Source organism: Tribolium castaneum, chromosome 6, assembly GCF_031307605.1.
Source record: "Tribolium castaneum strain GA2 chromosome 6, icTriCast1.1, whole genome shotgun sequence".
NCBI lineage: Eukaryota > Metazoa > Arthropoda > Insecta > Coleoptera > Tenebrionidae > Tribolium > Tribolium castaneum.
In genome coordinates, this window is record NC_087399.1 from 11351308 (window position 1) to 11378179 (window position 26872).

The 26872-nt window shown below is 29.6% G+C and overlaps 2 protein-coding genes across 5 annotated transcripts in view; one reads left to right on the forward strand and one right to left on the reverse strand.

Moving 5' to 3' along the window:
- The first annotated feature begins 11941 nt into the window (after positions 1-11941).
- LOC656802 (sorting nexin-8) overlaps positions 11942-26872 on the forward strand; it is a 62712-nt gene continuing 47781 nt past the window's right edge. The window contains exons 1-7 of one of the 3 annotated variants that reach the window (XM_064357325.1): positions 11942-12079; positions 12620-12989; positions 13037-13310; positions 15965-16441; positions 19497-19713; positions 19760-19948; positions 20002-20293. In XM_064357325.1, coding sequence (XP_064213395.1) covers positions 12710-12989; positions 13037-13310; positions 15965-16441; positions 19497-19713; positions 19760-19948; positions 20002-20085 — 1521 coding nt within the window. In that variant the 5' untranslated portion in view covers positions 11942-12079; positions 12620-12709 and the 3' untranslated portion in view covers positions 20086-20293. Of the gene's footprint in view, positions 12080-12109; positions 12990-13036; positions 13311-15964; positions 16442-19496; positions 19714-19759; positions 19949-20001; positions 20294-26872 lie in introns of those variants that run through there. The other 2 variants (XM_008201781.3, XM_064357326.1) reach the window with 2 other exon arrangements.
- Positions 22706-26872, reverse strand: part of TBC1D16 (TBC1 domain family member 16) — a 29869-nt gene continuing 25702 nt past the window's right edge. For both annotated transcript variants that reach the window (XM_001807893.4, XM_064357402.1), the window contains 2 exons: positions 23196-23377; positions 22706-23151 (listed from right to left, as the gene is read on the reverse strand). In XM_001807893.4, coding sequence (XP_001807945.2) covers positions 22952-23151; positions 23196-23377 — 382 coding nt within the window. In that variant the 3' untranslated portion in view covers positions 22706-22951. The remainder of the gene's footprint in view (positions 23152-23195; positions 23378-26872) is intronic.

Here is a 26872-nt window from a genome sequence, read left to right on the forward strand (position 1 = left end):
GTATTTGAAGAAAACTTCACACAATAAATCTATAAACTTACAAAAATGTGGAGGTGCCAACAAATTTTTTTTCGGATATTCTTCATTATGACTTGAATGAAGTGACTTAAGATCCAAACTAAACTGAATTAGAGCAGGCCTTGCCAGCGGAATTTTAGCCACGTGCCAGATGCCACGTGCCACGTGACAGATCAGAATTTTTCAAAAACTGATTCTTTGCTTAATCTAGATTATTCCCAAGAAAAAGCCTACATTGTGGAATGCTATTTTAACAAGTGAAAAAAATGGGGAGTAGAATATTCAATAATTGGTGAATGATGTCTAGCAGAATGTCGTGAGAAATTTTTTTAACGGTTATTTGTTAAGATAGAAACAGTGCTTGTGAATATTTCCTTAGTCTTCTCCACAGTCTTTTGTAATAAGATTTTTTGAAAAGAAATGTGGTTAAAGCTACACGTCCTTTTCAAGGCTTGCTTTAATTCAGTACGCCAGACACATTTCTGTATTCTTGTAAATTTTATTTTTATTTTTTGCTTTATTTCGATGAGTTAAAAGCAGGAATCACACACAGGTATTAGGTATACAGGGTGTCTATCATGGGGATCTCCGTTATTATAAGAGATACGAGGTCGGTTAAATTAAGCTTATTTAAAAACTGAACAATATGATAAGCTAGAATTTTTTTCATCGCACAACAAAACAAGATAAAATTATAAATCTTTTGCTCACATATTTAATAAAACTGTCAAAATCTAGTTTGTTAAACAACATTTTTGACGTTTTTTCCAAAGCACTCTTTGCAAAAACGATTTTTCCTTAATTTTACTCAGCATATAAGGTTCGATCATATAATGTGATACATCATTGTAATCAGAAACAAAAAGTCTTTTCAAAAATACAAGTATGAATTATGGTGTCCGCAAGAAGAACCAAAGTACTTAAAAAAGTGCCAGAAGAAAGTTTAATTTAAAAGCGTCTATTTCTTTTGATTTCCGCTTAAAAAAGTAAAAACAAATAAAAAAATTTGATTTTTCTCAATAATTCAAAAAATAAAAATGACATCATTTTTCAGATTTTCACATTTTTTTTTTCAGATAATTGTTCAGCATAAAAATGTGCAACTTTTCCCTAAATTAACCGACCTCGTATCTTTTATAATAACTGAGATCCCTACGGTGGCGCTCGAAAAACGGACGCCCTGTATTTGTACAGAAAAGTTGCTTCTTGTAAGAGAATTTATTAAATCGGTGAAGAACTTCACAAGAGTAGGTTTTAAAATTCACATTCTTGCTGGTATTGTTCGCTTAGTTTTTCAACAACAATTTATCTTTTGTAAAAAAATGTTAATTTGAGCAAAAAATTGCAGAATTTTTAATAGAATTAATTCCACATATTGACCGATTTGTTGAATAAAAATGTATCTTATTAAAAAAAAATCTTTATTACCTTATCGATATAGTTTTCAATTTATATTTTTCGGCTTTTTGTGTTTAACTAAACTTATTTTTAGGGAAAATTTATTGAAAAAATGTAAATTTAAGAAAAGTATGTTTTAAAATGTGTTATTGTACCTATTGTTATTTTAACTTGTTTTATTCAATCGGGCTTTTTATAAAGAATTTAATTTCTTTTTTTGTAAGAAAGTTGCAAAAATAGAAAGTTTCCCTTTTACTTTTTTTTCTTCAAGCTTCTTATTTTTAACGAGGATTTGCTGCCCTTAAAAATAAATTGCACATTTTAGGTAAAAATTAGCTTATAAATAAGTTATTTTGACTTGATTTCAATTTTTTTTCATTTTGTTTAATGTAAGTACATGCAAAACTATAAAAAATTTTTAGTAGAAATGTTGCTTAGTTTGATCGATTGTATAAACCTAACTATAACATTGCAAGAAATATTATTTGGAACAACAAAATAATTAGTGGGGTTATCTAAACTTTAATACAATACTCGAAAAACAAAATAATAAGGCAAAAATAAAAAAATATGTCAGCAAAAAATGAAGAGAAAAGAAAACAATTTAGATATAAAACACAAAATCTAATGAATTTAAGCAGCTAACAGTTTCTAAAAAATTCGAATATTAAAAAAATCATTTCAAAAGCAATTTTCTAAACGATTTCAAACAAAAATTATCATTACTTATGAAAAATTGACACCTTCTACTAATCATCCCACCTGCATACTTAATTAAGTGTCAATGTAATCAGTTAATCACAATTCTTAAAAAACAGAAGTTCTTAAAAGTTGCTAAATTTAACAGAATAAAAAACTAAAAGTAGTTTCTCTGTAAAATTATAAAACTGTAGGTTTAAAAAGTCAATACCGCATAAGCTTATTGTCACAAAGTTAAAGATGTAAATGTTAAAGATAAAACATATTTCGAACCAAGTGGTTCATCTTCAGCCCTTAATTTTTTGAATTGTTAACTTTTATATCTTTTTTATTTGAATGTAATACTGACTTGGGCATTTTTCTCCAATTTTGAAATAACTAACCTCTTTGGAAATAGATGTTTTCTACTCTTCAATGAAAAAATGGTATTCGATTCAGTAAAACAGTATAAAAAGCTAAAATATACTATGGAACTAAAGACTTACAAGTCTTATATAAACTGATCCAGAAAAACTGTTGGCGTCTGTTGGCAACACGGCCACCTTGATGACAACTTCGTTTTCTATATAATATATAATATATAATATATAATATATAATATATAATATATAATATATAATATATAATATATAATATATAATATATAATATATAATATATAATATATAATATATAATATATAATATATAATATATAATAAATATAATCTTTATATATTATATAAAAGTTGTCTCCATACATCAAGGTGGCCATGGTTGGCAACATATTTGAAAGTATTTTTGCTCATAATTTGCAACACTGCAACCGAATTCGATTTCTCTTGACAATTATTTGACGTACAACCCCACAAGAATGTTAAATTGTTGTTAACTGGAAGCCTACTCCATTGGTATTCTTTAAAATTTACATCCAGTGTTGCCAACAGACTCAGTATTTCTGGATCAGTCCGTATAACAGACTGAAAAACTAAGAACGAACTGACTTTGTGAATTAAATCATACTTATTTGAAAAAATCATCAGGTTTGTGCTTTAACTGTTTATTATATTATTTTTATTAATTTATTTTATTTTTATATTATTATATGATTGTAGTATTTTTGATTAACTTTGAACTGTTGTTTCTAAATTTTTTACCCTTTTGATGGTAGTGTAGTGTTGATTTTTTGTTTGTATTTGGATTTAGTGCATTTCTAATGTAAAGAGCTTAGACTATAATGTCATTTTTATAAGTTTGTTAAAAAAACAAAAATTTTATCTCCATATTCACTGCTTTAGTGTTAGTAGCCCAGTCAAAGTAGACAAATCGGTGGGAAAAATTCCTAGAAAGTTGGAGGTTTTTTTAAAAGCTTCTTTTACAATTGGGTAGACATATATCAAAAGTTCTCGTGGTTGAGGAGCTAGCTGTTTCAAAGCAGTCTTTTTTTTTGTTTATATCTTGGAAACTGTAACTCCTATAAATTTTTATCTTCTTACCAAAATAAAAGCTGATAAAATTTCCTACAAAATGGTTTCTTGTAGGACTAACCACAAGCGAGTTATAGGGTTGAAAATAAATAATCATTTAAAAAAATGTGCTTTAAAAGAAAATGTTTTGTAATTTGAAAAACTGACAATAAACTAAATTTATTGGGTCCAAAACTTTATTAGAGAAGATAGGAGGAGACATGGAAGTCACTGAAGTTTTTGGAGTCGTCATTAGATGCTGCATTTTCGTCTTCGTCTCAAACATTGAAAACTGATTTACATTTTTGTTCAGTAACATATTAATATATAATTAATTTAATATACATATTTTGAATAATTTTTTTAATAAACTGTATGCATTAAGTCCAACAGTTCATCCTATCATATCTTCTGAGTCATCTACAGATGTTGAATTGTGGTCTTCAACTGGAAAGCTCGATCAAAGAAAGTTTTTTTTTATTTTGCACATTTTTTTAGTTGGGAGATGCTTTATACACACTGTTGCCATATAAATATTTATGGTATACCCTTGGTATACTAATGTTTAATTATGTAGTGTCATGTAGACACTGAACTTCAAAAGCTAGTAGCTCGCTTACGGTTAGTTCTACAACAATAAGGCTAGGACCATTTTGTAGGAAATTTTATAAACTTTAATTTTGGCAATAAAAATTGATAGGAGTGACCGTTTCCGAGATATAAGCAAAAAAACAAAAAAAGACAGCTTTAGCCCCCTCACTCTCCTCGAGCTCGCTCCCCACTTTCAGGAACTTTTAATGCACAGGGAGATTTTTTTAACTCTGAACATAGTCCCTATGTTCAATTTGAAAAAAAAAAATATCAAAACATTAGTCTAATTTAAACTACGAATAGTTAGTTACCAATGAAACGTAAAAATAATTATTTGATGTCAAGTGTCAGGTTATTTGAAGTTTGTGTTATTCGGAAGTAAAATTACCGTTGGGGGCGCCACTGAGCTAGGTCGAAAACAGTAACCATAAATGGCGGGAAAATGTTTATTCGGATATTTTGAGCGTTGCACGAATTTTGGGGCTTCACAATTATTGCATTGCCTATGCGGAATGATTATTGTATCTTTAATGCAAGAAACTTATGTTGACAAATGAGAGATGACGAGGAAAACGCGAATAACGAATGACTGTTTGGTTCACTTTCTTTATTGGAAAATTATTACAAAAACATTGAAAAGCCTACCTTTTGGCATAATTTACGTTTAAATGTATCAGCAGTTGTTAATCTTTATTGTAGTTTTGTAGATTTACCGCAGCATTTCAATTCTCTCTAATATAAGCAATTAACACTATACACGCAAAATAATTAAACAATTCATAGACTGTCAATTAAATGTGGAATTACGAAAATTTTGTTACTGTTTTCGACATAGTTCAAAAGTCATCAGCAGAGGGCGTTTAGTTAATTTTATTTCTGAATTATTACGATAAAATCAAGAAAAAAATGTATTCAACGAAAGAGAAGATACAGATAATGATTTTATGCAATGCCAATAACAGCCTAAGCAATGTGCGTGACTATCTTTCCCCGATCGGCCAATTCCATCAATTGGAACCATTCGTAATATTATTTCCAACTTTAATAAACGCGGGTGTGTCAAATACGAACACCACAAGAGAACAAGATCAAATTATGTGTAACTGAAGAAACCAAGTTAAACATTTTATGTTATGCAGAAGAAAACCCGATGTCTTCATTAAGAATTATGAGCAACAATTTTGGAATCTCGTATTCTTCAGTTAGAAAAGTGTTGAAAAAATTTAAATACAAACCGTATAAATTTACAAATCATCAGCTATTGAGTAACGAAGATAAAATTAAAATAACCGATTTTTGTGAAAGAATGTTCAATTTATTAAATGAAAATGAAGAAATATTGGAAAAAATAGTATTTACAGACGAACCATCATTTGAACTTGATGGTGAAGTAAATTCTCAAAATTATCGGTAATTCACTTATTCGTCCATATCCTTTTCCTTTATTATTCTGTTCTTTACAGATATTGGTCAAGGACTAATCCACGCCTCCAAAATTTAACAAGGCCGCAGTACAACCGTAGGGTTAACGTATGGGCAGGAGTTATTAATACCACACTTATAGGCCCATTTTTCATAGAAAGATATTTAAATTCAATTTCCTTCTTAGAACTTCTTCGCACACAAGTAGTACCCCAAATCCAAAATTTAAACATTGATAATGCCTGGTTTCATATGTGTGGAGCTCCTCCGCATCCACTCACTGCAAGAATCATATATTATTTAGACGAAATTTTTCCAGAGCTGTGGATTGGAAGGTTTGGACCAATATCTTGGCCCCCTCGGTCCCCAGATTTATCACTCAATGACTTTTTTCTTTGGGGGTACTTAAAATGTAAAATTTATAATAAAGTGATAATAAATAATGTAGAAGAACTTAAAGATCGGATTAGACATGCTTGCAATGAGCTTGACCCCACTTTCATACGAAATGCTGTTCAGGGTTTTCATAACAGGCTCGGTTATTGTCTGGAACGAGAAGGTGGACATTTCGAACATTTGTTAAAATAAGTTATTATTCTTTTACCTGTTACTGTTACCTCAATAAATTCCACAAAAACTAATTTTTCACTGTTTGAGAATTTTTAATGGCGCACGGTATAATTAGTTGCATAGCAATATTCACAATGCGTTGATCTGTGTTTTTTCAAATTAAACAAAGGGAAAATAGATATGTTCAGAGTTAACCTAGTGTAAAGAAAGCTTTTAAAAAAAAGTCCATCTCTCTAGGAATTTTTTCCACCGATCGCCTTATTTTTGTCTAATTTGACTGGGCTGTAGTTTTTGTCAGATCAGGCAAAGTAGCTATGAACTGGTCATAGATAATTTCTTTATAAAGCAAAAATTAAGATATTAAATTCAAACGAAAGCAACTTTCGGATAATTTTAGGTTTATTTAAAGTAAACTTCAACGAAATACGAGTAGGTATAGTTTTCAAATATTCATGGAAAGTTACAATTTCAGAGAATTAAGGACTTAAGCAAGAGTTATTGTAGGTACGCCATTTCCAATCTTACCAAATTTCTATCTAGCTTAATTCAATTTAGTCAATTGAATAATGTGGTAATTGCGTCGTAAGTAGGTATTGACTCAACGCACAACTCTGATAAACATGAATCATGTTTTCGTCTTATTCCTTGCATTTATCCCACTCTCTTTTTCATGCAAATCCAGCAGTTGGTAAGTTCTTAATCTCAACTTTGCAAAAAACTAATTGTTCCGATAGGAATCCCCTAAATTACAACCACCCCCATATCGCTGCACTAATCTTAGCTCGTGGTGGTTCAAAGGGAATTCCGTTGAAAAATTTAGCTAAACTAAATGGTCGTTCACTTTTATCCATTACTTTGAGCGTTGTTTTGCAAGTGAATTTTTCATCAGTGTGGGTGTCTACGGACCACTTCAAGATTTTACAAGAAGCTGGTGTTGTTAACGTGCACTGGAGATCTGAAGAGTCTGCAAGGGATGATGCATCTTCAATTTTAGGAGTTTTGGATTTTATTCACAAACATCCTGAAGTTGATGCAGTTGCTTTGGTGCAGTGTACGTCGCCTTTTATAAAAGCTGAATATTTGAAACAAGCTCTCGAAGAAATTAGCAAGGGAAAGGAGTGTGTCTTCTCCGTTACGAGGTAATAAATAATAAAATAAACTAATAAAGCAAGCAAAAACTACATATTATGCTAACTTGTTTTTCACAAACTTTTATTCCGACTTTTATATTCATTTATTATAATGTTTAATCTTCTAATTTCGTATTTTCCTAGCCTTTATTTAAAAAAAGGGGGCTGTAAAAACAAAATTATGAACACCGACAACATGTCACTAATGAATAACTACAACACAATTCTGCCTGACAATAAATTTTAGTTCCAAAAGTTTGCAGCTTTTTATCAGTTTCTCATTGTTTTAGTCTAGCTTTTTCCTACATTTTTTTTACTTTCGAAGTATCAATTTCCTAATTTTTTAAATTTACAGTTTCATTTTCTCGCTACTTGTGGTATAAAAGAATGTTAGTTTTTGTGATCTTCCTACTTTTTAATTAAAAATTTTTTTAGGTTCTCATTGTTTCGTACTTTTTGTCTCAGTTTTTCTATTGGTTTAACAAGTGACTATTTCTCAGTCTCTCAATCTTTCGGTTTTCAAGTACATAATTATGTCCTATTTTTTTACTTTATTGGTTTTTAATTTTGTGGACTGTTCATTAATTTAATAGTTTTTCTAATTTTTTTAAAGCTCTTTATTTCTCATATTTTCTCAGCTTCTTATTACTTTATCTTTGGTTCAATCTTAAAGTTTCTTAGTTTTATAGTTTCATTTGTTTGTAACGTTTTGTTACTTAATATATAAAACTAGTACAACTCTAAACGTTATTAAAAGAAACAGTTTCGTAAAAAAACATATGATATTCATCTTTTGCAGATTTTCTTTGAAGTTTAGTACATAATATCTTTTTTTATTCAGTTTATTTAATTTTAATTTATTATTCTCTTAGTTTCTAAAGTTTTTTATTTTTTTATAATTAGGTACTTACTTTCGCGTCGTTTACTCGTTTCGAGAATAATTTTTTTAATTTAATAAATTTTTTATGTTTTCGTTTAATTTCCCATTGTTTCAGTCCCGCATTTTCTTGACAATCCCATAAGATTGTGGAACGTTTGTTAACTGGGAAAGTACTTCATGCGTATCTTTTAAAATTTAATTCAGTATTGCCAACAGACATAGTATTTAACGAGACTTTTAATAAGTCTCCCAATTTTTAATAGTTTTAGGGCCAGCTTACAGAAGCGTTATTAAGTTTACTCTATGGTTAAGTACATAAAATAAATTAAATTTTAAGGGTATTTTTCATTCAGATAAATATATTTTATCACAATTATCACAATCTAAGGGATGGACCGACACTTTTGAATTATCCTGTTTAAACTGGTTCTTTTAGTTCCTAAACTGCTGACTTCCTCAGCTTTTCATTCTATTATTATTATTATTATTTATCAGTTTTTCTCTTTTTTAGTTCAGTATTTCTCTCTTTCAGTAGTGTTTTACTCAGATTTTTAGTTTTCCCAAAGTCTTTAATTCAGATCCCAAATTTCTCAGCTCTTGTTTCTGTGGAGTGATAAACCGCAGAGTAAATTGATGTACAAATTAAAGGAAATCTTGAGGATATCATGGGAGATCATTTTACAAAATTAGGGGAAACTCGGGGAATTTTGAAGAAATCAGCGGAAATCTTAACGAGATAGTTTGATGTAAGGAAAACACTTTTTTTCCAGAATTGTTATATTTTTATTTTTGGAAAACTCGTTTCGGATAATTACCCTTCTTCAGTACCTACCTACAATACATACAATATATTTTTATGATAAATTTTACAATGTTATTTTACTTATGTCAATACATAAGTACACAATACATGCATTTTGTACTTAACGCATTAAAAATTACAAAGTTATTAAAAACTCTTGGAGTTACTGTTGACAACCCAAAGTAGGACATCATCTAAAAATTCGTTTAGATAATTTTCTTTTTTCTTCTTTTGTTTGTAGATTCCAAGTGCTTCGAGTAGTGTAAGTAATTTTGTTCGTGCCTCGTTTAGTTTGATAATTGATAATCCTCTTTATTAAAATTCTTGCAATTTTTTGTGACAGGTAAGGTTACCCACACATTTGATCGAATTGTATTGTAGCAGTTTTTCTTTTTCTTTTGTTTCTTCTTTTTTCTTTGTGCATTCTGGTTGTTTTCCTTACATAAAGTATTAAACCTCAAAACTCCAGATAGGGAACATAAAACAGAAAAACACGTATAAAAACGTGTAATCTTTTAAAGTTATATCCATGATAATTGGTATTTGGACTTTCAGTTAAAAATGAAAAACGCATGTTTTAAAAATTTTGGAAGCTTTAATAAGAAATAAGAGAAATTATAAGAATATATCTCCAACATGTGACTGCCAAATTTAGAGCCAATAAGTTTTATGTTACAGTCTTATGAGTTATGACCATGGTTGTTTTGTGATCTTGAAATGGCGTTAATTTTTGTCACATGCCTGATGGTAGTTTTGAATTGTAGCACTAATTTTCTAACAGAAAAGAAGATGCAAAGTGGGTTTGAGCTTATTTCTTGGTTTCATTCCTTCAAATAAATTTTTATTTTGTTCTTCACACAACATTAAAAATTTAAATAGATACCACCTACGAAGAACTATAATTTAGGAGAAGAAACGAGATACAAAATCGCAGGATTTCCTGAACCCAAAAAAAAAATAGTACGGCAGGGTAAAATGAGGGAGCATCGATCGTTTTAAATTAGTTGAAATTCAACCAGTTCACTAATTACTTGGAAAAAAATGCAAAAATGTTGACATTTACATTCTCAACATACAGGGAAAAACTGAGTACCAAAGTTTTCATGAGAAACATGTGAAAAAAATTATTTAAAATTTAGAATTTGCGCTTCGTCCCGTATTTTTCAAAACGCTGCGAATACGGTTAAGGATACAAGAAAAATATTCAGAAAAAAGTTGCAGAGAATAAAATTTAATTCTCTACAACTTCCTTTTGAACATTTTTTTGTATCTGAAAGAGTTTTTGCACCATTTTGAAAAATATGAGTCAGAGTGCAAATTGGTAAAACTTTAATTTTTTTTAAATATAGGTAAAATATAATTTCTGCACTATTTTTATTTCCTATTATTGAGAATTTAATGTTCTGCATACCTGCATTTTTTTGTTTGCCTTGTGTTAACCATTATTTAATTACCACCACTTTTATAAATTTGGTGCTCTGAAAACTTAGACGGTAATGGAACAACTGCTCTTTCGACATTAACAGAACTATCGACGGGGACGTTTTATTTGTACAGGGTTATTCACAGATGTGAAAAGGTCCATTATTGACCTTTAAATGTTAGAAAATTAATCTTTTTTTACGAAAGCCGTGCATACTAACCCCCTGTCTCACTTAAAATTGTTTTCAAGTATACAGGGTGTTTCTAAAAGTAGCTACAACACAAACTTATGTTTTTTTAATGGTACAACCGTACAACCTATATTTTGTGCATTGTTTGATGTAGATATTTTTAAGCTAAATTGTTATTGGTCGATTTTGCTTTGTTTTTTTAAATAACTTGATTTTTTTGACAAAAACACACTTTTTTAAAAAAATCATTATATAAAAACTAGGAATCTCAGAAAAGTTGAACTTTCACCACTTTAAGAAGAAAGTTCAAATTTCAAGGAAGTATTATTTTTATTAGCTTACGCAATTAAGAAGATTCTTTAAAAGACATTTAAACTGTCTCTCTGAAAACATTAACAGTTAAGTGTCTTTTACTAATTACTCAAAATATATTTAACAATAAACATTAAAAAAATCATTAACTATTGTTTCAGTAGTCAAAAAGTGAAATCTTCTGCTACTAATAACTTTAGTGTTACCCTTAGACTATTATTCGTCATTTATTACAGTGAAATAACTAAAATTTAATAAATGGTGGAGTTGCTATGGTGATGACATGGTTTACTATGGTAACAACAATGCTCAGGAATAGTGTTCATTGTTGTTAAAATTAACTTTTAAAGTGAAATATCTTTTTAGTTATTAACTTTAACCATTTGAAACTTTATGTTTTTAGATAGACAATAATGGTCTTTGAGAAGCAAGAACAAAAAATAGGGCGTTCCATTTAAGTTTTTCAAGTTATTTGGCTTTTAACAAACTTCTTAATTTTTTTATGTTTCTAATTGTTATACGGCAAACAGCTGGAACAGATTTAAGTATGAACGTTTCCCTTTAAAGTGGTGAAAGTCCTACCTTTCTACGATTCTCCGTTTTTGTGTAATAAATTTTTTAATAAAACGTGTTTTTGTCAAACAAATCAAAATATTTAAAAAACTGAGCAGAATCGACTAATACAAGTTAACATTAAAATCATCAGCATTAAAAGCTACGTCCAAAAATGCAATAAAATTTGGGGTATTCCGTTTAAAAAAAACAACTTTAATGCATTTTTAGTTTTGGAACATACTATACTATACAAAATACAGGCAATATTTTAGGAATATGTAGCAGATATGCAGCTATAAAAAAAAGGAAAAGACAATATTTTAAATAATAAGCAAATTATGGAGTTTTTTCGGATCGTTGGGACAGCCTGCATATTTCGTTTCACATCCTAATAGTTTTAGATATCCGTAGTACCACCTTAACTTTAATGAAAAACTAGGGTTGTAATGATTTTGGCTAACTTTTTTCGAAATAGATCACATAAATTAAGGTGGATACAAAGACAGGACGGAAGTGTACTCCCCCTCAACTTCGCCATTCACAATCGACCACGAAGACAAGACTGGCCCGGCGAATTGCTCGAAAATGGGATGTTTTATTTCGCCGAAAGAAAACTAATCAATCGGGGACTTTTACAAAGTCACAGGTACAGTACCACCAACTTAACCAATGAATCTCTACCAGTTCGTTTTATTTTCATGAAAACACCGTCCGGTAGTTAAGATTAATAATTTATCACCGCTGTTTATTTACTCACGAACCGGATAAGTCCGGATATTTGCATAAGTTGGTACCAGGGGGTACCGAGCACTTTGAAACCATTAATTAGTGTTAAAACAGCCACGATTCCATCAACAATACAGAAAAATGAAACGAAACAAATAAACAATGCCTCTTGACCTTTTTGCGGCAAAGTGAAAGTGCGAATATTTCTAATCCCAGCGTGTGTTCAATTAAACTCCTTTCAGTAGTGTTGTGTAAGTCGCGCAGAATTTCACTGCGAATATTTCCATTTCCTTGTTTATTTATTAAACCTAACCTAACCTCTCAAAAAACTGTCAAAAAAGTAATGCCAACGAGGCATTGAGGTTATGTTTATTAAGTGTCATTCCCGTGGGGCCAATTAATAAATTATTTCTATCCGGTGTCGTGTCCACCCACAAATGACGCACGCAAGTGATTGTAGATGCAAAATTGTGGAAATCCCCCAAAAATATAGTCTCGAAATCGACACTCGCTCCGATTTGGACGTCGCAAAAGCCCTCGTCCAGCTAACATGACGACAGATTTGAGTGCCGGGACTGTGCCCCCTTTGTATCGCGAAGTGTTCGATGTGTGTTCCCACAATGGGGAGCCAGTCCACAGGGACGTGTACCAGTGCCTTTTATCCCAATGTAACCTAAACACCACTCAGTTGAAAGTTATCTGGGACCTTGCGGGGCCTTCGCAAGGCCTTATCACGCGAACCAACCTTTACAAAACGCTAGCGCTAGTGGCTTGGGCACAACAGGGCAAAACACTATCCGAAAAACTCTTCGAAACTGCTTCGGGAAAAGGTATGCGAGTTTAAAAATCAATTCGATTTTAGCGCAGTTTTCAACAGAATATCCGACTCCGAGTATTGGTGACCTAACCCCTGTTAAAAATCTAGTTTTGAAGCTCAATTTAAAAGCCAATCCTGCCGTTTTGGGGCTCACTTATACTGAAATCACTCAGTTGGATACGATTAGTGTTGAATTGGTACCTGAGAAGAAGGGGCTGTTTCTGAAATATTCGGAATATTTGGTGGCTTCGAGACGATTTAATTCCAAAGTCACGAGGAGGTATAATGATTTTTTGGCCTTGCAAGAACTGCTCCTTAGTCGGTTTCCATACAGGTAAGAATAAAATTTTGATAACATTGTTAATAGAACATAAAAATTTCGAAATATTTGATTGATTTTGACAATTAATAACGTGGGGAATTTTAATTAATAGAGTTCAAAATGCTATTAAATTAAATTATGTAGGTATGACTAAAAAAATCTACATCGCAATAAATTCAGTGATAAAAATAAAATAAATATCAACACTTGAAAAAAGTTACAGAATTAATCATAATAGTTGTTATTAAGCAGTAAAATATTATAGTTTTACCTTGAAAATGAACAATGTAATAATATTTTAAAAATAGCACCAGAAGAACTTGCTGTTCAACTCTCAGTATTACGTTATTATTATTTATTTTTCTAAAAAAAATTTTTTTTAAAATTGTTAAGAATTTTATTAAATGTCATTTAAATGTGGAATTACGAAAATTTCGTTACTGCTTTTGACATAGTCAAATGTCATCACCAGAGGGCGTCTAGTTAATTTTATTTCCGAATACAACTTGCATATTATTAGAAAGTTTATGAGAAATACTATCGATACGTGTAAATAAATACATGGTGACCAATTTGAAAAAAAAATGAGTTATTCAACTTTTTTGTGTTTTAACTCATCATGTAATTATTTGCGTGTTTCAAGTAAAAGTCGACTATTGCTAAAACTATAGGGTATTCTCAGTTTTTCTGTTGCAAATTTTTTGGAAATATTCATAGGCGACTTCGCAGTGATTTTTCAAAAATTGGTCTTTTTATAACGAAAAGTTGAAGAATTCTAAAACGAAAAATGATAGACCTAGAATAGTTTATATAGTCATATTTTTTGCGTAGAATCTAAAAATGCATAAATATGTAGGGTCTTCTTTTTCAAAAAATGTAACTTTGGTTTGTGGACTTTAAATCGATCTATCGGATAATAAAAACAACATAGCAATATTTCAATTCCCAAAAAAAGTTATAAACCGATTCCGCACCTCTGGGTCACCCTGTATTTATCAATTACATAGTACTTGTTTTATGTAATGAGCTTTTAATAATGTTCTAATGTCTTAATAAGACGATGATAAAAAAACTATCATTATTTAGTTGTTTCAAACGGACTGTCTTTATTTATTTAATGGCAATCAAAACAATACATTTCTTACAGTTTTTCAAATAATTATGAAAAACTCATTTAAATTGTTCAATCACGTGGTATAAGTAATCAATATATTAAATAGCAAAGGTTCAAAAATGGAACTCTGTGGGACGGGACTTCCCAGGGCTACATTAAAAAAAATGACTGAACTTTACGATTAATTTTTTTTTTAGTATTTTTTTAGTAGCTTTAAATTTATAAAACATTAAATATTGTAGAGACAGAAGATACACTCTTTTTTATATTTTAATGTGCATCAAGTAGGTAGGTTGTGTAAGTCTAAATGCACTTTTTATTTAATAGCGGGTTCACACAAAAATTCAGAACGAATTTAATGACAATACCACTATGTTTTGGCTAACTTATTTCATGAATTTTTTGCTACGTTAGAAATTAGGGACTACATACAGTATGTTCCAGTGAACTGAAAAAGTCCATTATTGACCTTTAAATAATTGAAAAATTATCATTTTTTTACCAAAGCCGTAGGATACGAACACTCTGTATCAGATAAAATTATTTTCAAATATATAGAGTGTTTTCGAAATGAATTATTAGGAAACAAATTTAACTTTTTTTTAATGGAACACCTTAAATTTTATTACATTTTTGGACGTAGCTTTTAATAATGACGATTTTGACATAAACTTGTATGAGTCGATTCTGAGTAGTTTTTGAAATATTTTTTTATTTTTTTGAGGAAAACACATTTAAAAAAATATTACATAAAAACTAAAAACCACTTTAAGAGGAAAAGTTGAATCTTAAATGTTTAGCGCATTGCATTTAGGAATGAAGAAAAATTAAGAGGTTTGTTAAAAGTTGAATTACTTTTCAAAGATTATTAAATTGTCTGTCTAAAAACATAAAGTTTAAAATGCTTAAAATTAATTTCAGCAACAATGCACATTATCCATGAGTATTGTTGTTAATTTATTAATGTTATTGTTGTTGTTAATTTTTTCTCTAAGGTTGAACTTTCTTCTTTAAAGTAGTAAAAGTTCTACTTTTCTAGTATTCTTAGTTTGTGTACTTACTGAATTTAAAAAAAAATCATGTTTTTCTCAAAAAAAATATTTCAAAAACTAAGCAAAATCGACCCGTAACAATGACACTAACTTATGCTATGTAGCTTAAAGCTACATCTAAAAATGCAAAAAATGTAGGTTGTTCCATTTAAAAAGGCATAAGTTAGTGTTGTAACTAACTTTGGAAACACTTTGTATATTTGATTAATTTTAGGTCAGTCGGGGGGTTGAAATCTACGGCTTTTGTAAAAAATATTACGTTTCTAACATTTAAAGGTCAATAATAGATTTTCAAATTGCTGGGACACCCTCGGTTGGAGGGAATATTTTTTAGGGAAAATTGAGCATAGGATTATTTGAATTTTCGCATGGTTCTTTCTTTTATATGCACTTTATATCATTCCATTCTATTATCATTCCATTGTTTAATGCTGCCACCTTTATTTTAAATTTGAAACTACTGCCAGATTTTTTTACGAAAGAAATAATTTGCTTCCTAGACTAGTCCCTCGCCTTCCTCCTAAAAAAATCGTCTCCGACGCCCATTTTCTCGAATCTCGACGTCGGGGTCTTCACCGGTGGCTTACTCTCGTTTGTCGACATCCAACGATCTGCCACGATGCTCTCGTTGCCTTCTTTCTCACTGACCATGGTCCAGATATCCAGCACCGGATCAGAGATATTTTCCGCCGAGCACCGGACGAATTCATGACTTCTGATTTAGCCGCCACAGCTAAGAATTTACTTCCAGCAGATCACGGAGAAATCGCATCGAGTCGCGAACAAATTCGATCTCTAGTCCAAGTCATTGGAAAACTAAAATTACTAGCCGAAAACGCCGTTGAAAGACAGAATTCTTATGCAAGAGATTCGGAAGATTTTGCCGCTCAGTTGAAGATTCTGAGTGCATCGAGTATTGGACAGGTGTTTGGGAGTCAGTGGGGGAGTATGCAGAAGGGCTTCACGGCAATATCCAGGTCAGTGAAGTAGTTATAAGTTACTGGTTATAAGGTTCTGGATGTGTCGTAAATTTAGTTTCTCAAAAAATTGGGGAATCACATTAACGAAAAATCGTTTTGGTTATCGAAACTGCACCCTCAGTCAACAGTTTCTGAGATTTCGGTCAAAGTTTGCTCTTACAAGATATAAATTAGTTGGATGAGTGCTTTCAATTTTTTTAATTGAAGTTAGATAGTTCAAGCAAGTGATAGGTACTCTAGCTTTTCATATGCAAAATACACAATTCTAAATTTTTTTTTACAGCTCTTCACTAAATTTTTCGTTTGTTTTATTGATCTCATTTCTTCGTGCATTTTCAGTTTTTTTTGGTTTTTTATTTTTTATTTATTTTAATTGATTTCGTAATTATTTAATGGTCTTTATTCCTTTTAGTAGTTTAAGAAATTTATTTGTTAATTTTCTTTTCACTCTCATTTCGTTTTATTATTAAAATTTTGCTTTGATCTTTATTTATTTATTTGTTTTTATAATGTTTTATAATATTTCTTTAAACTTTTCTTCGATTTTTTATACTTGATTGTTTTCTTGTGTTTAGTAATTTTTTATGGTGTAGTAGATTAATCGGGTTACAGGAACACGACAAATAAAATAAAATGTATCGATCGAGGGGTTTCGTTCTTTTATCGAACATTATCAGGATCGTTGAAACAAAGTAAGTTGGAAAAGTCTTGGGAAGACTTTTCCAACTTAACTTTGTTTTAACGATCCTGATGATATTCGATTCAGGAACGAAACTAGTCGGTTGAAACGTTTTGTTTTATTTTTATCTTGTCCTTGTTGAATTAATTTACATTATAATCATCCAAGAGAGTGTTTAGTGATTACATATTTTGTTTCAATTTTGTTAATTTTCTTTGCTTACTTATCATTTTTTCTTCACTTTACATTGGTTTCTTTTAACAATGTATTAAGAATTTGCTTCTTGTAAATAAAGTTCTTGCAAAAAGATTCTAATTAGTTTTTTAAATTTATTCTTCATTGTTTAATTTATTTCATAAAAGTTATCTTTATTAGGTTGACTGCGTAAAATTCATAATGAAAAAAAAAGCTCTGATATTTATAAAACTTTTTCTTTTGTTTTGCAATGTTACCAACTTAATTTCATAAGCACGCTGTGAACTAACGTTTAACTGAAATTTTTGTTACGAAGAATATTATTTTTTGCGATTTTTCTGTTTTTTTTTTCATTGGGACTTAATTTTTCAAATACTGTTTTAACTTTTTTTCGTTTAGTTTATACGTTTTCTTAATTATTATTGCAATATTTTTAAATTTTTCGATTTTTTTTAAGTTTCAACATTTTATTTCCGTTCCTTACTCTTTCACTCCTTTTATTTTTTACAATCTTTCGGTTGTAACATTTTTTTGTTTTCGACTGCTTTTTTGTTTTATATTTTTATTTTTTTGTTTTGATTCAGTTTTTTGTCTCTTTTAATTCTTTTTCATTAATGTCTTTTAGCCCTTTACTAATTTGTTCGTTTATTTTGTTGAAGAAGATCTTTATATTTCTTCAAAAAGTTTCTTCGTTTTCTTAATTATTTTTCGATTAAGTATTTGCTATTATATTTTCCTTTTTTTTCTAGTTCTTTAGGCTTTGGTTTCTTTTGTGCTTTTTTTATTTTCTTCGACTGTGTGACTTTCTTGTATCCACATATTCATAAATATTTAATTAATAAATGTTTACTTTTATCAATTTATAGTTATTTGTTCTAATGTAATTTTCTACAGTTGTTTTTCACTGCTTTGATTTTGACATTTTTTTTATTTTCGGTTTCTTTTTAGTTTCTTATTTTTAAGTTTTCATTTTGGTGAAATTTTTAGTCTCCTTCTGATTCATTTTCTATAATTTCTTTACGTTTAATATGTTTTTAGAAACTGAACCTTCATAATTTTCTACATTTGTTTTAGTTGTTTTTTCGTTTCTTTGTTCTTCACTCTTCTTTCATTTCTTCTAATTTCATCAATCTTTCGGTTTCATTTTTTTTCTTTATTCTAGTTCAATTTTGTATCTTTTGATTTCTTCCTGGTCTGTTAGTGTTTTGTTGAAAAAGGTCTTTACATTTCTTCATGTTCGTTTAGTTCGTCGTATTCTTAATTATATTTTGATTAAGTATTTTTTTTATTTTTAGTTTTATTATTTATTCTTTTCATGTTTTTTAATTGTGTGATGTCTGCATGTTCTTTAATAGTTAATAATTTTTTAATCATTATTTACCGTTATTTGATTTATTATCGACATTTGATTTCGTTGTTTTCTTATTTTACTCTTTATCTTGCAAATTTTACATTTATTTTTAATTTTTTTATTTGCACTTTTCTTAATTGTTATAATTGTGTTCTGTTATTTTTTTATTCTCCTAATATGGTTGCTGTTTAGATCCTCTAAATATTTTCGTCTCTACTGATTCCTTTTCATTACGATTACTTCCAGCTCACTAATTTCTTTTTTGTTTTAATGAAGAAGGACTTTACATTCCTTAATGTACTTTTTTTTCTATTCAATTTCTTTGCTAGCAATTTTTCAATGTCAAAAACGGTTGCCAATGTCATATCATTATCTAACAGTATCCAGTACCTTGACAAACATAATATCGCCAAATTTCCCGCGTTTATTAATATTACAAGTGCGAAAAACACAAGATTAAGGTTCGAGGGCTGTCGGGTATGCAACGAGTGTCAGCGAGTGTTATTCAAATTTATTTTTGTTGGAACAACACGTGTTTTAAATTATTTATTTTTATTTATTTTAAATACAAACGTGTTTTAAATTAAATTTAAAGTTGCTAGGGGAGGCGTGTTTTTAACATAGTAAAAACACGTTGATATGGGAAACATGTTTTAAAATAGCGTTTGTAATCTAGGATTCAGTTATTAAAAAGAAAGCTTATAACGTTACCAACAAAAAAAAATTAAGTTAAAAAATTATATAAAATGCGCAAAATGCCACTTGTTTAATATTTTAAGAAACAGAATTTCTTGCTTCAATTAATTTCGCTAAAACTTGCTCTTTAGGGAACTTTACTCCCTATCAAACAAATCGCAACAAAACGCCAACGTGGAGCAAATCACTGTTTGCGAACGTCTTGCCCTTCTTCTGGATGTTCTAATTTCGCACAAAGATTTATGCGAACGTCTCGAAAAAGGGTTAGCCCACGACCACCAACAAGCCCTTTCCAAAATGCTCTCTTTGAAAAAACGTAAAATTCAGGGAGTAATTAGAGGAACAGATGTGAGTAGTTGAAAAATGTAGGTTTTAAGTTAATTTAAAATTTTAGACCGAAAGTGTTGAACAACTTGAAGCAAAAATGCTAACACAAGAAAATATTATTTCCAATATAGAGCTCAGATCTGATTTTAGTCTTTATTGTGTCCATATGGAAACACAATTGGTGTACGCTTATCTGGAAACTTTGTCTTCCATTTTGAATAGTTTGGTTTCGTTGCGAATTAGATCGCACTCAGAGGTAATAATCATATTCGAAAGTAATAGATTTGGTTTTGGACTTACTTCTTATAGTTGGCCGATATTTGGAAACAGGTTCAACCAACTGTCCAGGAATATCTCCCGATAGATTATGGGGTTGTTAATGGTAAAGCGTAGCTTTAAAATTGCCTTATCTTTAGGTTAAGTAGGTTAAAGGGGCCAAATATTCAATTTAACTATTAGTTAAGTTATTAGCAATAAGTCTCTACGACTCCTAAACAAAACATTCCACTTTTACTCAAATTCCACATTGTGATAAAAATACATGTAAATATTTTATATACTCTTATTATTATATGAAATAAAGTTATTTTCTATCTTTTAATTTGTGTTATCAACTTATCAACCTCCATCTCCACACCAGATCCTATTTCCATAACGAAACACAATTAAGTCGTCATATATTCACAGAATTTTTCTTAAAGGTGATTTATTGCGTCCCAGTGTAACTACATATTCTAAACTATTTACTAGTTGTGGTTTGATTTAACCCAAACTAGTATTTTTTGTTTGATTCTTAATTAATTAAAATTGATCATTCCAATATGGATGGGAGTCCTACGTTCAAATAAATGTATTCGTTCTGTGGTGGGAATCTGCTCAGGCGTTTTTAGGAATAAAACTGCATAATAAAATTGTGTTCCTACTTTTTTAAATGTTTTTGTGCATTTCGAAGTATTTGTGGAAGTTGAAACAAAGCCGCTGCAATGTTTATAAATTATAATAATAAAATAAAATTGTCAAATTGTAAAAGAACTTTACAAGATTATCTTTAATTTATTAAAAAATCGAAGGAAGGGCGATTTTGTTATGTACTGCAGAATATTTACCATTTTTTTTAATTAAAATAAAGCAACTGTGCGCAGTAATAGTTTTATTTTTTTATCATATTAAAATATACCTAATTGGCGAAATTTTCAAATTTGTTGATAAAGTGTGACCACTTTCAAAAATGGTTGGTCAGAGATACAGAGTGCTTAAAAACTGGCGCACCAACTCAATGGAACGTTATTGTTGAGAAGCATGTGTAAATCATGGGAAAAATCTTGAAAAAGTTTCTAAAGTCATATTTTAAAAAATCTGAAGCTACAAACTTATTTCATTTAGTTCTCATTTTTCTTTAGTTTTTTATTATTTCATAATGTTTTTGTGTTACATTAAGTAATAGTTCCCTAACATAACGATTAATAATTATTTTTAAATTTCCTAACAGACTAGCAGTTTTTTAAATTAAAAAAAAAATTATCAAAAAAATTACAGTTTGTAGATGTTCCAACACTATTTCTTAGGAAACCGTTTAAAAAACAATTTATTTTTATTGTTGATCAAATTCTACTGCTCTCACGACTGTTAGACAAAATTGCAACATATCATTTATTTAAAATTCGTTATTTATGAATAACTTTAATACAAAGAAATTTTTAAAAATTTTCAGAACGGTTTAACAGAGAACCTTGAAAAACAGTTAAAAGTGTTTAAATTTTATCATCGGAGAGATTTTTCAAATTATCGTCATTTATTTTGAAAATACAAGGCTAACTTGATTTTTTCAAATGGCACGAAGGGTCAAAATTAATCATTTTTAAAAGAGAATTTTTTCTGAATTTAATTATGTAACATAATATCCACCTTTAATTTTATTAGAAAGTAAAAAAAATAAAATTCCAAAATTTTCTGGAATAGTAAAACAAAGTTAGTTTTGAAAATACTGGTATTGTTATTAGCGATATCTGTATTTTGTACATTAGCTAAAAATTAAACTTGGGTGCAATAATTAGTTTAATAATGGTACATTTAAGTAAAACTGAGCGAAAAAATTCTCATGTTGGTTTATCAGAGAGCCAAAAAGTTAGTAGAAATCATTTTGAACGTCTTTTGTAACATAAAAATTAAGTATTTTGTGTTTAATTTTTTTAATTAAAACGTGTTCTTTTTCTGTTAAAAGCGATATTTTAACAATTACTTTTAACTTTTACTTATTTTTGGTCAACGTTTAAACAGCAAAGAGCTAACGATAGATAAAGACAACATTTCCAAGGTTAACAAAATTTTACCTTTTTCAAAATTTTGGATTTTTTGTAAGTTTCGATTAAACTAAGGTATGCATGTGTTATACCATAGAACTCAGAAAAAAATGCTCTTCTCAAAAATTATAAATTTTACCCTTGTTGTTATTAAAAAAAAATCAAGTTAGCCTTGTATCCGAAGAACAAATGCAGATATAAATTTAATAAACATCTGAAACGATAGAATTTATATACTTTTAAGCACATACCAAATTTCAATCAGTTTTAATGAATAATTTTTATGATATTTAACTGTATTCATACTTTTTAGGGACCCTGAAGGTAAGCAATTCTCTACCACACCCCATTGAGTTGGTGCCCGGTTTTTGAGCACCCGGTATATAAGGGTTTGTAAGGAATAATAGCTTTTGTATTTTTAGTTAATCGTAATAATGACACCTTTTTCTCTAACATAACTTCTTATTTTCTATAAAAAAAAACCGTTATATTCTTAATTAATTAAAATTGAGCATTCCAATATGATTGGGTGTCCTACGTTCAAATAAATGTATTCGTTCTGTGGTGGCAATCTGCTCAGGCGTTGTTAGGAATAAAACTGCATAATAAAATTGTGTTCCTACTTTTTTAAATGTTTTTCTGCGTTTCGAAGTATTTGTGGAAGTTGAAACAAAGTCGCTGCAATGTTTATAAATTATAATAATAAAATAAAATTGTCAACACTTGCCAAGCATTTATTTCTAATAATAAATACAGGTTTGCAAATTGATTAACAATGTAATTATTATACAGTTGTACGCAACCTGATATGACGATTATCAATCAAATTCAAATCATAAAAATGTGAACAGTATGTACATTTTTTATAAAATTATATATTCTTGTCACAGAGAGAAATATAAACGTATTTAGACACCGCTTTTTTCCATACCTATTGAGTCTCAAACAAAAGTCATAGTTTAGTTGATGCAGTTATTACAATGTCCTGGAAGGTCGTGCCCTGTACAATAAATCCTCGGACTGTGAGAACTATCCCAAATTCCAGGCCCACATCTCGTACAAAGGCCCGACAAAGTACAGGGAATTTCCCTCAATTGCCTAAACTGATGAAGCAGACCTCTAGCTTTACGTGCGATGACTTGTCCGTCCATATACATGGCTAAAAACAGTAATTAAACAGGGAAAAACTAATAGTTCATTTACCGAGCGAACTAAAATGCAGCAACATTTCATCAGCTCTTAAATCTTGAGCAATGACATCGTCGGCATAAACACAGATTATAGCAAGACACAAGAACAAGTGGAAATAGTCCGTCAAATAGTTTGCCCAACAGGCCTCCCACATTCGCAAGGCCACAGCTTCGGTAAATTCGCGCTTAAAACACCTGGAAAAAGAAGAAAAAATATTTGTTAAGAGAGGCGATTGATAATCGATGCTGTCTAAACTTTCAACTGAACTCTTTTCTAACTAAAACTTCGATTAATTTTTATCATGTAATTTCAGTGAATTGTAGCCTAGTCTTTGTGTTTTTTCTCACTGTGCCGTGTGTAAAAATTATGTTATTTGTCTTAATGCACCAGTAAATTTATTAACAGTTGGGATTGTTAATCGTCCATGAATAAACGATTTGATCACATTTTTTATTGTAGTGAGAAGATTCGAAATTGATATCAAATTAAAACTTTCATCTTTGCTATTGTCATCACACCGTCTTTAACTTCAGTTTCAATTTAAGGCTATCATAAAATTGACTGTAAACTGAATGCAAGAAAAACGGTAATCATGATCAGTTGTGAGTGATTCAAAAGTGTAATGTATGTGTGATACGTAATTTTTGTATTTAAATTGTGTCCAAGAAGGGGCCGTCAGAAGCTACGACAATTGTACCTCAACGAACTGTTTAGACTACAATTTATACAGGGTGTCTCAAAATTGACGCCCGTGCGTTAGGAATTTGACTCAGGAGGTTAATACAAATCGAAAGTTAAGAGTAAAAAAATTCCAATTGTCTTTAGTTTTCGAGTTATTGATAAAAATGTAAATAATAAGCTTTATGCTACCTTTCCAATTATTTGTGGAACATAATTCATTAGTTGATGTTAGCGATGTTAAAATTCTTTGGATCACTCTGTCTAGTGATGAGTATTATTAGTTCCTTCGATTTTGCATGTTTAAAATGATACGATATTACTACATTATTACATTCGAGCTTGTAATAAAATTTAATGTTTAAATTTTCAATTTCAGTTTCGTATCAATAACTCGATAATGAAGGACAATCGGACAATTTTCCACTCTTAACTTTTGATTTGTTTTAGTATTCTGAAGCAAACCCTAAAAGCACGGGCATCAATTTTGAGACACCCTGTATACGTTTGCTGACTTAAACCAGGTAAGTGATGAATTGCAAAGCGTTTTCAAGACTCAGGGCCTCAGCGGCCTAATGAAGCTTTTGTAAAAGAACATCACAATATCTTATTTAATTTATTAAAATTTGAAGGAAGGAAGATTTTGTTATGTACTGCCGAAGATTTAACATCTTTTAATAAATTAAAACGAAACAACTTTGCGCAGTCATTTTATAATATTTTTTATATTATTTTTTTATAATATTAAAAAGCCTGATTTCTTAACATACTGAATAATTGGTTTGTTTTTATAATATACCTAATTGGCGAAATTTTCAAATTTGTTGATAAATTGTAAAAACATACTTGCAGTTTTAAAAGTGTTTGGTCAGAGATACAGGGTGCTCAAAAACTGGCGCACCAACTCACTGGTACATTGTTGAGAAGCAGGTGTAGAATTTGAAAAGATTTCTAAAGTCATATTTTAAAAAATCTGAAGCTACAAACTTAATTTGTTCAGTTCTCATTTTTCTTCAGTTTTTCAATATTTTATAATGTTTTTATGTTTCACACTAAGTAATAGGAAAATATTTTTATTGTTGATCAAATTCTACTGCGATCACGACTGTTAGACAACATTGCCACATATCATTTATTTAAAATTCGTTATTTATGAATAACTTTAATACAAAGACTTTTTTACTATTGTTACCTTTATATGTAAGCAGTTCTCTACCACACTCCGTTGAGTTGGTACAACAGTTTTTGTGTTTTTAGTTAACCGTATAACACCTTTTTCTCTAACATAACTGATAGTACATATTATTTACTATCAGAAATCCGTAATATGGTAATATCTAGTTTTCGGAGTATTGTCTGTGAAAGATTTGATATTTTTCGATAGAATAAAATAAACTTACAATTATTTTGTTTTTAATGTTCTGTATTTGATCTGATTTAGTGTTGTGTAAAAAAATGTTTTAACACATTTTAACAAAGACCTGTAAATTTTAATTATTAATTTATAATCGTGATTTGAATTTTAATGTTTATTAAATATTTTATGTGAAGATTCCTGATGTAGGACTGAAGGCCGTTTAGGCCGAAACCGGTAACCTAAAATAAAAAATCAAAATTTCGAGGTAATCTTATTTAACAACACCTTAGATTATTATTCTAATTTGAGGTATAATTAAAAAATTAAAAAAAACAGTTTCTTTGGAAGCCTGATTATCCAGCTCAAGCTTAAATATTTGCTGAAACGAGATATCGATTATAATTTTCGTTTTTTTTTTGTCAACTTTTCTAACCTTGCATTTTTAAAGGCTATGTGTTTATAATAGATTTCTTCACCATTGTGATAGTTTCTAAATGTTCAAATAAGGACCAAATTGTGAGTCAAAATATTTACGAAGTACGGCGTACGACATAGAAGCCCTTCAGACCGGTAACTTTTCGAAGTGTTTACAACTTCTGTATTTAACGCTAAACTACAATTATTTACCTGCAACAAATCACTAAGTATATTCTAGTTTTTTTCTGAGAAAGTTAACAAAAATTATGTACCGGGCTAAAAGGCTTTTATTTGTTTAAAAATTAGAAAATACTCGGAAGTTGAAAATATTCCATCTTGTTTTTCGATAGATGAAGAGGTAGCATTACCACGAAAACAGAGTGGTAAAGTATTAATTAAAATTTGGTCGTATTAAGACATGTTCTAGAATTTTTCTTAACACAAAGACGTAGTGAATCCAGGAGAAACATATTTAAAAAAATGGTTATAAAAATTTTCAAACTCATGAGACGGACTTAACGTCACAATTAATATTATTAGTGCTTAAATTGTTGTGAAAAGAACTGCATAGTGAAGATTTATGCTTTCTGAGTCCTTTCTGGTGATAAATTGTATGTTTCTTTTGTCGACTATATTGAAAATATTGTGCATACAGATTTACCAATTTTGTAAATTCCATCTTTAATAGTATTAACAAAATTGATAATTTCTTCTGGGTGCGATCCCTTTGAAATACCTAATGTCTTAAAATAATTGCATCTTCTGAACTGAGTATTTACTGTTTGTAAATTGATTTACCTCAAACTTCTATTGTTTGTTTTGTTTTTAATAAAAGTTCTTCATTTCATATTAAAGATTTTAGTTGTATGCACTCCTCTGCAACATTACCGGAAATCCTACGTTCAAATAAATTTATTCATTTTGTAATAGGAAAGTGCCCAGGCTCTTTTATGAATAAAACTGTAAAATAATTAAAACTTAAAAAAACTTCTACGTTGATTTTGTTTGAAGACTATAGTGAATGCCTTTTCGAGAATCTGAGCAAATAAAGTCATCTCGTAGGAAAAATTGAGAGCTATGGCTATTATGTATTCAGTGAACACAATGAAGAATTTCAGTTATTGTTAGATTTCTCATGTTCGACCTTTTATTTATTTTATTTAACTTGCTTTGTTGTCTGTCTGTCTGTTTCATATTTTTGGAGCCAAATTTTAAAGGGTTCCCGTTATCCCACTGA